This window comes from Anas acuta, chromosome 12, assembly GCF_963932015.1.
Source record: "Anas acuta chromosome 12, bAnaAcu1.1, whole genome shotgun sequence".
NCBI lineage: Eukaryota > Metazoa > Chordata > Aves > Anseriformes > Anatidae > Anas > Anas acuta.
The window spans coordinates 13,251,919-13,265,347 of NC_088990.1; the positions used below are offsets into that span (position 1 = coordinate 13,251,919).

Sequence of the window (13,429 nt, forward strand, 5' to 3'; positions counted from 1 at the left end):
CTGAACAGAACTGTTCATGAGCTCAGTAATAATCTCTGCATAAGCCATATGATCATTAGCGCCTCAGCAAATGCTGTATCTAGCCTGAGCCACACATTAGTGGTTCTGAGATGTAAACCTTCCTAACCAGAAGAGTTTGACTGCAGCTATTTCCCACTTGGTATTTGCAGAGCATTTTCAATCTGTAATGGAGATCAGTCCTCCTGTAACCTCTGAAGCAAATAAGATTTGTCTATGACCAGCAGATCTGATTCTACAATTAATGCAGAATTCTTCAAATTCACTTCACTCAAGAAGCCCACCTTTTTCTAAATTAGCCACCCTATCTCTAGAACATAAATAATCCTTTCTTGCAGCATTCTGTCAGTGTTCTTACCTTACAGAGATGCACTGAGTAACAGGACAAAAGAGCTAATTATGTTGTTATATTAAGGTCTTGCAGAATTCTAAGGAGAATTTAAGAACCCTTTAAGAACCCCACTGCTTAATAGTTTCAACTCCATGTGACTTTCATTAAGTTAACCTGCTCCTGCAGGTTTGAGGAAAAAGAACTTTTTCATTGATTTCATTGATTGTGCTGATTGTACTGTATTGTACAATGTCAGAACAAGTGCCAGAGGTACAGAGAGGATGCCAAGCAAAAGCAGGCTAAGAGGAAGCACTTACCCAATCACTAGCGTTCAAGTCGGTTCACTACATCTCGGACCGTGGCTATGAGGTTCTCATTCTCCTGTGGGTTAGCCATAATAATACCATGCAACCTATTCATGTAGGAATCGATAGTTTCCATTGTAGGTGTTTCTCCGCTACCTACAGACAACATAGTAAAAGGAGCCACAGAATATTTAGATGACTGCAGCAATTCCCCAAAAAATAAAAAAAGGGTCAGCACACAGCAAAAAGAAAACAGCATCAGGAACTCCTTTTGCCACACACCACCTCTTGTGACAGATTCAATAATGTCCTAGCTCCACAAAGCAAGTGGTTCCAAGGAGAACAGGACTAATGAATCCTGTTTTTATTTGATTTGTGTCTCAGAGTTGATTATAACAAACTCTTCCAGCTGGGCATTCAGAGTATCTAAGCAGATTCCCTGGCATCTGACAAGACAGATGCAGCATCTCTCTCAACCAAGGAATTGGTGGGTCCTGTCCTTTCTATTTTGTAACATTTTCACAAGCCTGTGAAAGAGAGCAAGGACTGAATGTCTCACTCTATTAGGAACAAAAAGAGTAACTACAGTAAGAATAAAATACCATGATGAAATTAAGCACCAATATTAAACCTTCCCCTGCATGCATTAGGATTCCAGAATCTAATATAACAAAAGTTCAGAAATAGCCAGTATCGTAGACTTAAAACAGCTTGTTGTAAATTCACAGAAACTTATAAGAAATTAAATATAAGGCTGGACAGAAAGTCCTAAGAAGAAGTCTTACCTGGCAGTGGGACTCCAGCAAAGCTGGTTGTGAGTGCCTGCCGTAGGGTCTCAAGATGCTGTTGCAGCACTGTATTGCGGCTACGCTCTTGTATCACATCCACCTCCAGCTTCTCCACTGCAGTACGCATACTCTCAACATGTTTCTGCAGAGCAGCATTCCTCTCCTCAAACTCCATGTTGGATTTACGCAGCTGTCGCAGCTCAGCCTCACGTGCTGTGAATATCAACCCATTCCCATGTAGTCAAAGCTAAAAAAACATATCTGCAATTGGTAGGTAATGAAGTAGAATGTTCTGGAGTGCTCAACTGATGATTAAAGGCAGTGCAGTTTTAGGTTTAGGACAGAAAAACAACAACACAAAGTGCTGACAGTGCCTACAGAAGTACTTAAATAGCACCCAATTTGTCTCTAGAAATTAAAAGACATTCAAAGCATCTGAGCGCAAGTGAATAGGGGAACTGATTAGAAAGGATGACTACAAGAATCATTTCAAATCCATTCAGTATAATATATCTTCGTAACAATATTAAGAGGCCTATGGACAAGATAGCAGTTACAAAAACACACTGTTATTGATCATGACGAACAGTATGTGAAGTTGAAGACTGTTCAGTCAAGAAAGTCTCCAGGAAATCTGGCAAAAATTCCTACAACTATCATGACATGCAACTACCAAAACAAAACAGAGTAGCAGAAAACGTCAGCAGAATATTCCACATAGCTAGGAGAACACAATACTGCTAACTAGCCTGAATCATCATCATGCTGTGTCTCAGGTGTCTTAATCATACAGAACAGCAGCTCCAGCTTGGAATAACATGCGGAGCTCAAACATCAGCACCATTCTCCAGATAGGACAGTTTTGAAAGACAAAGCGATGTTGTATCCATTGTGTTTATACAGAGGTTAAGTAATATCAGAAAAGTTAACCAAACACATCCAAGTTATTACTTGAGCTAAGAGTGTAAGGACTCTTCACCTGGACAGCACCTCACAAAAACTTTAGGAAAGTAAACAAATGGCCCCTGCAAATGTTTAACTTACCTTTACTATGATTTAGAAACTCTTCTGTGAATATTGGAATATCAAAAACAGATCTCTCTTTTGTGTCTGCTTCTTTCTACAAAGAAGAGAGTAATACATTTCTAAATACTGTTAGCTTTCAGGATTTTGTGAAACACTTTTCATCAAGAAAAGAGAAAGAAAAGGGAGACCAAATACAGAGGCAGATAAAGAACTGGGTAGATGGAAAACACTTCCAGCTCCCATCAAGGAATGTCAAAGGGTAGATCAATTTTTTAATATACAGGCTTAGTAAAGGACAAATATCATGGTCAAGAAATATCATCTAATAGACTAAAACATACTTTTTTGCTCTAATGGCATTATACATCACAAATGTTCAGTTTTAAAACTAGGAATTCATTTGTTTTCCTCTTTTTCCCATCAAAACAACAGACATTCTAAAAATAATGAATTAACGTCCACTAAGAAAAATTGACAGTTCTGAAACTTAGTAAAAACACTTAAGACATCCGTTTTAGATTATTCATCATTACTATTGCAACTCATGTGCAAAGATACACTGACTTGGCTCAGCATTGGCTCCTGGAGAACAGAAGCAGAAAGAGAGGGTAGTACGATGAAGAGAGGGTATTCTGTCAACAGCCCTCCATGATACGTGCTCTTCAGGTAAAAAAAAATAATTAAACTGTTCAGACATTCTACTGAACAGAAGAGCGAGAAAGAAAACCATCAGCACTCTTCCATTACAGAATATATTATATAGCACATAAAAGATCCTCTCGAGAGCTCTGAAGTGCTTAAGCCACTCCGAGGTTCACTCAATTAAAATAAAAGTTTTGATTACCTCATATTAAAATAGCACAATCTGTTCAGGCTGCATATCATTTTGTCACCCCTCAAATTAAAGAGAGAATCAAAACTGTTTCTGTCTTTTGCCTGAAATAAGAGCATCAACCAGTAACGCCGTCCTCATCTGAGCATTAGAACTGATGTTGATCTTCAAACGTTCCAGAACAAATGAGGTGAAGTATTTAGAGACATTGTTAGGTATGGTAAAGAAAAAGCTGAGATTTGGGGCATGTTAAACCCATCCTTCCTTCTGTGGTTAGGTGCAGTCAATGCAAGGTATAAATATCCTAAATACACTACCATGCAATAAATGTTCTTAGATGTTTAGATGTCAATAAATGTTTGTAGTAACGTTTTCTTTTTGTGTGCTAAGACTATGACAGCCATTTGACTATCTTCAAATTCTGTAGGTATAACTAGGCAATGCCTAATCGCCCTGACATGTGCCTATAAGCCTTTGAAATCTTACCACTAAGATGTTGTCTGACTGCATGAAGTTAGGTCTACATACACTGAACCAAACAGCTTGAGAAAAGAAGCAATAGTGTTAACAGTGGAGAACAGTCACAATGGTTCAGTCACTGCTGACCACAATTAATATTTCTATTACATATTGCTATATGTAATATTTATCAATCTAGGGTTTAGAGGAAGACTATGTTCTGTTTCATGCCAACAGATGAGCTCATTGAGACAGCCTCTCCATTTTTTTCATAGCTATATCTGCCTATTAAGCTTCCTCTTGCCTTTCCAAGCCTCACCCTTTTGTTGCTTTTATTGTAATTAATATTACTTATTTGAATTGTTCATTGCAATTCTTTCTGGAAGTCATCTCTGTATACAGTATTTACGAGTTCAACAGTGATTCACAGAAACCAGACCATGAACACATGAGTGGAGCAACGGGAGGAGGAAAGGTTTCCTTAACTTTTATTTCTTGAGATAATAAAAATTTATTTCATCACATTGTATCTATTAATCAGAAACAACAATAATAGTCAATGCAGATAAGAAAGCAGTAAGACAAGATGCTTTAGTTTTGCTTCCAGTAATGACTTGAGTACATACTTCTAAAAGCAATCTAAACTTTTTCCTTGTTCCTTGCCTGTGGAGGACTGTAATACTTACCTTGCAAAAAAGATGGGAAAGCACATCAGGTGATAAGCATGTGGAATTGTATCAAAGGTGAAAAAAGCTGAGCAATCAAAGAAGCAGGCTTTCATAAGAGGATGTCTGCCTCATGTGTTCCCAGCTCAACTATCTAATAACTACCTGATAAAGCTTAAGAGCTCCACAGGGTATTTAGGGTCTCCTTTTTAACTTCATTTATCAAGTGTAAAACTTCAAGCCACAATAGCTTGAATTTAGGAAGATGATAGGTAAGACTCCATGATTTTGTAGTTCGTCACCTGTATAATTTACAGGTTACGTAGCATTACACGAAACTAGAGCCTGAAGCTTTCAGCTATCTTTGTACAATTCAAGATGAACTTTGATTCAAGCACTATACAATCAGAAAATCTGAGGACCCTGCACATCTAGATATTAAACTGCAAGTGCTGCCTTTATGGGTTAATAAAAGGCACAGGAAAAACATGCTACAAAGGCATTTTCCTGGAAGCGAAACTTATTTTCCTGGAATTAGACAAGACCTCTCAGCAATGTGCACCTGTGTCACTATCTTAAAAACATTAAAGAGAAACTTGATTGCTTTCCCAAGGCAAAAAAACTCACAAAGGAACAGATCTTTCAGAACAGCCAGTTGCACAAGTGAAGAGGCTGTGCATAAACAGGATTCTTCATTGGCATCATTTATAATTTATTGATAACCATGGAGGAACTTCTGAGGCCCCAGGTAACAGAACTAAAGAGAGAAATTTTAAGCACTTCAGGAGGAGAAAAACAATAGTCAGGCAGGATGTACAAGGTTTGTGATAGTTCTCATCAACTAAAGCATAGATACCTCTTCCTCCAGACATTTGTTACTCTTCCAGTATTTACATATGCAAAGTGGAAAGAAAGTTTAAGCCAGAGATGCCGCAATGATTTGGCTACTTCATCTATTTTCTCCTCAAGGAAGCCACATCGTTGCAGAAAATCAGTACCTCAAAACAACCACCTATAGGTGTTAACTTGGAAGCTTTATCTAGATCTCACGCTATTTGTAAGTTTTACCTCAGAGTTTAATATCAAATAATTTAAAAATGTAGGGATAGTCAGTGCCTTTGAAAAATCCTGTAGTAAAAATTTTGGAAGTTCAGCCTGTAACACACCAGACACTAATGTACAGGATAAGGAGGTTTACCTCATGATCATGGACTGGCTGTCTTGCTCCATCTGAAAAAGAAAAAACAGGAAATCGCCAAGAATACACAAGATTTGAGAAAACAAGATCCAAAAAATTAAAGCAGTTACAGAAGAAACAAACAGTTATAGACAGGAAACTTGTGCACCTTTCCTTACAAGTCACATAGAACTCATGTCTAATTTGGATGCAAGTCCTCCAATACAATCTAGATACAGTTAAATCCATGTCAATCTCATCACTTCAGATACAGCTGATACCATAGAAAAAACACATTTACTTTTTAAACAGTTTTTTTAAGTGAGTGTCTGGTTACATGTCTAGCTGGAAATCTTCTCTTCTAGCTAGGAAGGCATTAATGTCTTGTTCAATACCTTGTCGGTGTGATTTGCCTTTTTGTCTGTCCTGTGCTTTCCTGCTAAAGACTTTGTAGGCTTCAGTCTTCTGATACTGCTCCAGTTCCCGCATATAACGCTCCTTATCTCTATCTGCTTCATCAAGGTATCGCTGAAACAAAAAAGTCCAAGAGTTTCAGGGAGTTCCCTTCCTTACAGAGGAAGGGAAGAAAAACTCATCAGATGAAGTGCTGATCCATTTCACCTATGCAAACAGGAAAGGAGTGAGGAAACAATGAGAATGTGTGTGGGATGCAAAGAGCTAAAATTTCTGGATAAAATTAATGTACTCTGGTGCTTTTTTTTTGTTTGCTTTTTTTAAATCCAGATCACTATTCTATTAACTTTTTTGTTAAACCTAGGGACAATCTTCTATTAGGCTACTTGATTCAACTGAATTACAGACATCAATATTATAGACCAAATGTTTAAGAATTGCTTTTCTGTGGCCAGGACTAAATGCTACCAAACAAGAATGTCTTATTAATAGACCATGATTTAAGGTTCAGTTGTGTAAAACTGAGGTTTCAGTACACTCTTGTTTTCACTCCCCCCAGACAAAAAGCACTACCTTCCCACAACCTCACATTTCCACCACCATCTGAGTAGAGAACAAAACACTATGGCTATCAGCAAAGTACAGCTTAAAGGCCAGAAGAACCTAGAAGGATCTATCAATTTAAGCTACCTGCATTCATGTTAAAAGATTATTTCTTTTCTATCCTGCAGATATTAAACATCTGCACAACAGAAGGAGCTTAACTGAAGAATTATTTAGGGTACCTTAATGAACAGGACATCATTTAAGGAGTTGTCACAATGTCTATTACTGTGGTCTTTCCAAGAAAAAGCTGTTTCCCAGTTCCATCCTCCAAACCCATAGGAGTTTAAAATTCAATGGAATTGTTCAATCAGAGTCAAACTCAGTCATCTAGTATGGCTTGTACTTCCATGAAATCATCAGGGTAATATAGTTAACAATTACATATCCCATGTAATTAGGGGTGTACATTTGCTGATGCTGGGCTACCATTGCTTTTGGACATTGCATTCTTCCATACAATATTAATTCCTCTCTTCCATCTCCAGCAACATGCTGATGAAAGAGCACAGTAACTAAGTTCAGAAGTTTTCCCTCTCACTTATCTTTTGAATGGATTGGTTTGGGTCAGTAAATTCTGTTGTAATACCTGCAAATAGATATCATGGGTTTTCTAGTGCAGATCTACATATCTCACTACATATTTCCTCAGAGAAGATGGTAACAGAAGAACTGATTATTAGGGTGCTTGCTTTACAACTATAATGTAACAGGAGGGATGTTTTTGTTTTTAAAGAGTTTTACTATTTGGTTAGTTCAGTCCTATCATCTTAATCCTTATGCTAGACAAACAAAAAGGCTAGTAGCAAGATGACCGCGACTGAACACAAAAAAGTGAGACCTTCTCTCCAGTTTTCACGTATCAGACAACTAGTTTGCTAACTGCTGGCAACCAGACACAGGAGAAGAATATCACTCAGGCTCTTCCTGTGGATTATTAGACACTAACCTGTACAGCAGTGGTATACTATGAACACTGCTGCTCACTTTAGGAGAATGACTTCATAGTTATTAGCTAACCAAAAACAAGCTCACTCAGCTTCAACAGGAATTTGGGGTTGATCCATATCTTCAACTGGAAACCATGTGTAGATGGTAAAATACTCATAAGCAGAAATAGGGTGCAGTCTAGAATCAGTTATATGACCAGACCCAATATTAGGTTGATCTTCATTCACACATCAAATGGTGCAGAAGACCACCATATTTTGACTGAAAGGTGGAAAAAAAAGTTTTTGCCTGAGATAATGCATATAGAAGCTAAAACATGCAACTCCCACCATTATTTTTTCTAAGACTACCAGCACTTTAAAACTCAGCTAAAAGAATAAGCTTTTAGACCATCTCTTTCAGTAGGCTGTCCTTTCAGGTCTCTTTGGCTGACTCTAAGACATCGGATGTTCATCTACATTGATACATTTAAGATTAGCAGAACTGCGAGATCCTTCTAGCAGCTCTGAAAATCCTGCCAAATTCTCCTCAGCCACAGTGAATAAATGCCTGCCCCAGATTTTTGATGGCTTTGGCCTTGGAAGCTGGTAGGCCTCAGCTGTACCTGAGTTAGCTACAACAAAAGTTCATTGGGATGGATTGCATAAGCCATGGAATGTCTCAGAGCACTCACCACTGTACTGAATATATTCTTCTGCTGTCTCAAGGACACAGTTCTCCTCAAATCACCAAACATTGATGAGACACTATGGCCCTACCAGGGTTCATTATTTGAACTCCGGAGGGCACACACACCCCTTATTTTGAAGGATATTCCTAAACACAACTTTAATCAAAAGCCAATGACTTCCTCATTAAACAGCAGACTTCCTTACTAAACAGCAATATTCCCATTTAACAATAAGCATATTCCAACAAGGAAAAGGGAATTTAATGGTACCCGTTTCTCCTCAGGAGGCAGTTTACTCCATTCATTGCCCAGCATCCTGGTGATCTCTGGGAAAGGGACTTCAGGCCTCTTCGCTCGCAGCTGCTCCCTACGCTCATTCATGAATCTCACATACCCTGTGAGGGGGGATTTGGGGGCATTGCTGTCCCTAAGAGGTTTCTTCCTCTTTCTCCCTTTGGCCCAGCCTCCTCGTTTAGTTCTTTGCTGCTGCAAAAGGAAAATGGAAGAAAATTCAGACTGAAGGTAAAAAAATTACTACCACTGAAAGGAATAAATATTAATTTCTCAAACATTTTCATCAGGACTATATTGCTGTGATACACCCTTGCCATGGACGTTCTTCAGTAAGCCTCAAACCTTACTTTAGAGCAATTCTGACTTTCTTGCAAGCAAAGCCTGACGAGAAGTCTCATCGTAAAAAGTTGTTTGCAGTTATCACTCCACTGGGGCAATACAGTAAACATCTGCATCAATTTCAGACTGTAAAGCCATGAGGAGCAATAGCTCACGCAACTATCGCCCTGACTAGAACAAGTGCAAGTAATTTTTTTTTTATTCTAGCTCACAACTCCCTCCCCCCCTGCTTTCCCAATGCATTTGCTTCTATATCATACTTGGAGAGTTTGCAAATGAGCTAGCAATTTTTAACTACCTATTTTGCACCTTCCAAATCCTTTGCCTTTGCGCATTGCATGACCAAAATGTGGGTGACAGAATAGCAAACATGCTAATGTATTCTAGCTTATTCTATAGGCTTTCTTTTCCATAAAGAGATGAACAAACTTCAGAGGGAACATTGTATGATTTGCTTGTGGCACACAGCTCAAAAGAATCACGTAACTATCACTCATCCTCCTGGTTTCATATTAGTACGGTAACCTCTGGACAACGCTATTTTCTCATAGCGTGTACACACAACTATTCTGGTATTTCTAATCTCTCCCCAAATCAACATGTTCCTGAAATCATGTTAGTTTTAGTTCCCTTTCTAGAACGTTACTGCTTCCTTAAACAAGGAGTTCAGAGCTGAAGACAAACTACAAAGAGGAAAATCAAATGCATCTGTCAAAATACCTAAACCACTTTAATGTCAGGCTTCAGATCCTTCATGATTTAGTCACCAAAAATCAGTGCGAGACAGTACACAAGCTGCAGTCTAGAGTAAGCATAACACTTTCAAAGACATCGTTTACTCTCAGAACAGTGCAGTGGTCTTGCTTTCCCACCTCACAAGAGAGAAAATAAGTTGTGGCCATGGAACATTCAGTCCTCAAAAAAAGTAGAGGCAGTATCAGTCTGGGGACCCTACTAGCTAAGCTAGAGACATGAGATCTTCTCTGCACAGCATGCCATGGCAAACAGTTGTGTAACACTGGAAAAGTAACTAGGGAGAATCATAAGATGAAAAATGGCATATGGATGAAAAGTTGTGATCCTATCCAAAATAAAAAGTTTTTTAAACAAAAGTTGTGATCCTATCTGGGTTGTTAAGAAACCGTAATGACCAAACTCCATGCTTTTGCTTCATTGACAAATCACCATTAATTTAGCTCACCTCCTCCTCAGGCTTCTGCTCTGTGTTTTCAGCAGTATTAGAAGATTCATTTTGCAGCTGCTGAACCTGTGACAAATCCTCCACCAAATCTGGGTTATTCACAGACTGTGAAGCTCCACCAGTGAATGAACTCTCAGAATGAGCTACTCTGAAAAAGCACATGATAGCAAAAGAAAAAATTAATCATCATATTGCTAAATCACTTCCTCCCTAAACTTCTAAAACATGAAAAAACACTGCAAATATATTCAGTTCTGACACTATCAAGAAAAAAAAAGATTTCAAAAAATTCACTTCAGAAGAACTGGGTGTTCCATCCAAGCAACTGCTATAGCTACCACAGTTACTATGAAAGCCAGCTTGATTTTTAGTGTTAGTCTCATTTTTAGTGAAGCTTTTGATTATACAAACTGTCAATCAAATCCATTTGAATCAGAAATCAGAAAGCATGAATCTGCTCATTAAAAAGTAAAATATATTTGAAATAAAACATTTCAACTTCAACAATATATACACCTTTCTCATTGCATTTAGTGTATTTTCCCCACAAACACACTTTAGAGATTAAATTTCATTCAACAATCTCCTGTTGATACATTTAGATATTGAAAGCACAAACATGCCTAGATCCCAAGAGGTTCCTCAATAGCCACTGTTAATTCTGCTGGAAGAACTGTATCAGTTGACCATACTCTAAGAAAGGACAAGCTGCCTGGAAGGCCAGAAAAACAAGAACAACAACAAATAAAAAGTAGGTTATGAAGACAGGTACCTAAAGATGAGCACATATTTGGGGGGCATCAACCCCAGAGTTATTCTTACCACTGTGCTCAGTGGGCAAGTTCATGTAAAACTCTGGGACTCCTCTCAGGTTCTAATTCTTTATTAAGCCAGGCTGGAGGTTATCTGACCTTGCCTTGTTACATTCCTAAAAATTACCATAACAGTAGCATATATCTCAGGTCTACTTTGTCCATTTATTCAGCTCTACAGCTGCTCACATACATGCCAACATTAAATACTAAAAAATGCGTTCCTGCAATAAAATGTAGCATACAGCTCTTGAAAATTGAGATATTTAAAACAAATTATTAGCTGAATGCCTCCAGGAAAATTTACTTTTAACTAGAGAACACTGTATTTTCATTACTATTATCAGCAATCAGGACATAATTACCAGTGAAGAAACAAGGACTGGAGAGATTCATGCCTGACATTCAGATATCAGATTGGTTTGTTTTTTGTTTTTGTTTTTGTTTTTTGTTTTTGTTTTTGTTTTTTTTCCCCCTTTTTGCTTTCAAATTGTTAGTAATAAGAACTAACTCACACTCCTATAATAACATTCAGTAGGTGTCAAGGAGAAAATGGAACAATAGAGTTCCACAGAATCACTGTTATGATCAGAAGAATGTTTCAGCTTTCCGGTCACTCCTTAGCAGGGAAGTTTTTCCAACCACATGTATAAGGAACTTCAATAGATGCGTAGCCAGTTTCAATGAAACATGAAAGCTCATTCAACACACTAATACCTCTTAAACACAAACCTACTTTGAACATATAACTTCATTTGGCACCAGCAGGTCTGAAGTCCCAAATAAATTAAACCAAATTTGAAGCAAGTGTCTCCATATCTATTTTTACAGGGCTTTACCTGTCTGCGAAGCCTGAATTTCATTGCCTGGTGCTTTACAAAATCTAAGCTTCACATATCAACACAGAACAAGAATCCCATGTATTCCTAGAGGACTACTACTCTTGTAATTGTGATTTTAAGAGAGGCTGTTGTTTCAGTCTGTAAAAGCAGAGTTAGTCTGACAAAAAGCAAGGACATCACTTTCTCAGTGAGTGCCAGAGATCAGTGATGAATAACTGATGAATATCATTACGAGAAATCACAGCCCTTCCCCACCCTCCAACAGGCCTCATAAATCTCTCAAAAATAAAATCGTAGAGAAGTAAACTTTTCAAGTCAAAAGGGATGTTAAAGAAAACATTGTGATTGTTTCCATCAGTTCAGAGGAGTTCTGGTTTCTACTACACATGGAGACATGAGAAGGCCAAAGGAGTGTTTCAGGATTTTATTTTATTTTTTTAAATGACTTGGGATACCTTCTTCCCACTGAAACAGCTTCCTTGGTGAATCTAGAGACAGCTGAATGTTAAAAAAAAAAAAGAGTCACTTACCCGGTCACAGTAATATCACTACCTTCCTTAGATCCATCTTCATCTGCAAAAAGTGGAGGAAGGGTGGAGCCAGCCACCAAGTTCTCCATACCTCTGGTTAAAAAAAACAAAAACCAAACATGTTAAGTTCTCATTGTTTCCCTTCAGCAACACTTCTGTTTAAATGTCACAACGTACCACAGACCTTTTTACCCCCTTGAAAAATTGACCAGTCATAACTAATTGACCTCAAGGCAGATCCTACCAGCAGCCATGCTTAAGTACAGAAGAAAGATTGTAAACGATGCCTCGTTCAGAACTTGCCTGTTACTGAGCCCTGTGCCAGTGTCACAGCGCCACTAGAAATCCCACTGTGGCACTGTATTACCCCTTAAGGTAAATTTTAATTCATTGTACTCAGCACACAAGTACATAGATCCCACTCTTCAGATCCAGCTTCTAGTTGAACCTAAGACAACGTATCCTCACTACACAATTATTCTTCTCCTACATTTGGTCAAAATTAGCCAAAGGACTCAGAAGGCTTTTCTCAGGAACAAAGAACATAATCATACATTGGTCCTTCCACCAAAGGCCCAAGGACAGCTCAACTTTGTGTAACGCTAAACAGCACCAGTTCTGGGGTTACAGCACCCTGGGCATGGCTTCGCTGTGTGGATGCCTGAACCCAAGCAAAGCCTACACTGCAGTCCTACAACCCGCAAGAGATGTGGTACCCAGGTGCTTAGTTGTCTGCTGGGGGAATTCTAGGATCAAGACATACTTTGTAAGCTCACCTCATCCCAGATGAGGGTTTGGAAATAAAGATAACTTCAAATGTGACAATACACAGTTTGTTATCAGGGAAGTGGAGTGTAATACTGACCTTGAGTACCAACAAAACAACCAGTCTCCAGCAAAATCAGACCATTTAAATTGCTGAGAAAACAATTTCCTTGATCAATAATAAGTGTCCTTTTATTTTTTTTTCCTGAGACTGTGAGCTCTGCTCTATTCATTTCCTGCCTCAGTGAAAACAGGCTGCTGCCTTTAGCAGCAGCTCTACACCTGCATAAGCTACTACAGATATTAGCTGATAAACAAATCTCTGGTAAACCTCCAATTTGCTCAGTTAAGCAAATGCTCAGTTAATGCTCACAGTAGGAGATCAATCGAAGGTCTCTGTAAAAATG

The 13,429-nt window shown here is 38.4% G+C and overlaps 1 protein-coding gene across 3 annotated transcripts in view; it reads right to left on the minus strand.

Moving 5' to 3' along the window:
• HMG20A (high mobility group 20A) overlaps positions 1 to 13,429 on the minus strand; it is a 34,552-nt gene that overhangs the window by 5,354 nt on the left and 15,769 nt on the right. For all 3 annotated transcript variants that reach the window (XM_068695855.1, XM_068695856.1, XM_068695854.1), the window contains exons 3-10: positions 12,258 to 12,350; positions 10,074 to 10,221; positions 8,510 to 8,725; positions 5,997 to 6,129; positions 5,623 to 5,654; positions 2,487 to 2,562; positions 1,440 to 1,655; positions 667 to 810 (exon numbers count right to left, since the gene is read on the minus strand). In XM_068695855.1, coding sequence (XP_068551956.1) covers positions 674 to 810; positions 1,440 to 1,655; positions 2,487 to 2,562; positions 5,623 to 5,654; positions 5,997 to 6,129; positions 8,510 to 8,725; positions 10,074 to 10,221; positions 12,258 to 12,346 — 1,047 coding nt within the window. In that variant the 5' untranslated portion in view covers positions 12,347 to 12,350 and the 3' untranslated portion in view covers positions 667 to 673. The remainder of the gene's footprint in view (positions 1 to 666; positions 811 to 1,439; positions 1,656 to 2,486; positions 2,563 to 5,622; positions 5,655 to 5,996; positions 6,130 to 8,509; positions 8,726 to 10,073; positions 10,222 to 12,257; positions 12,351 to 13,429) is intronic.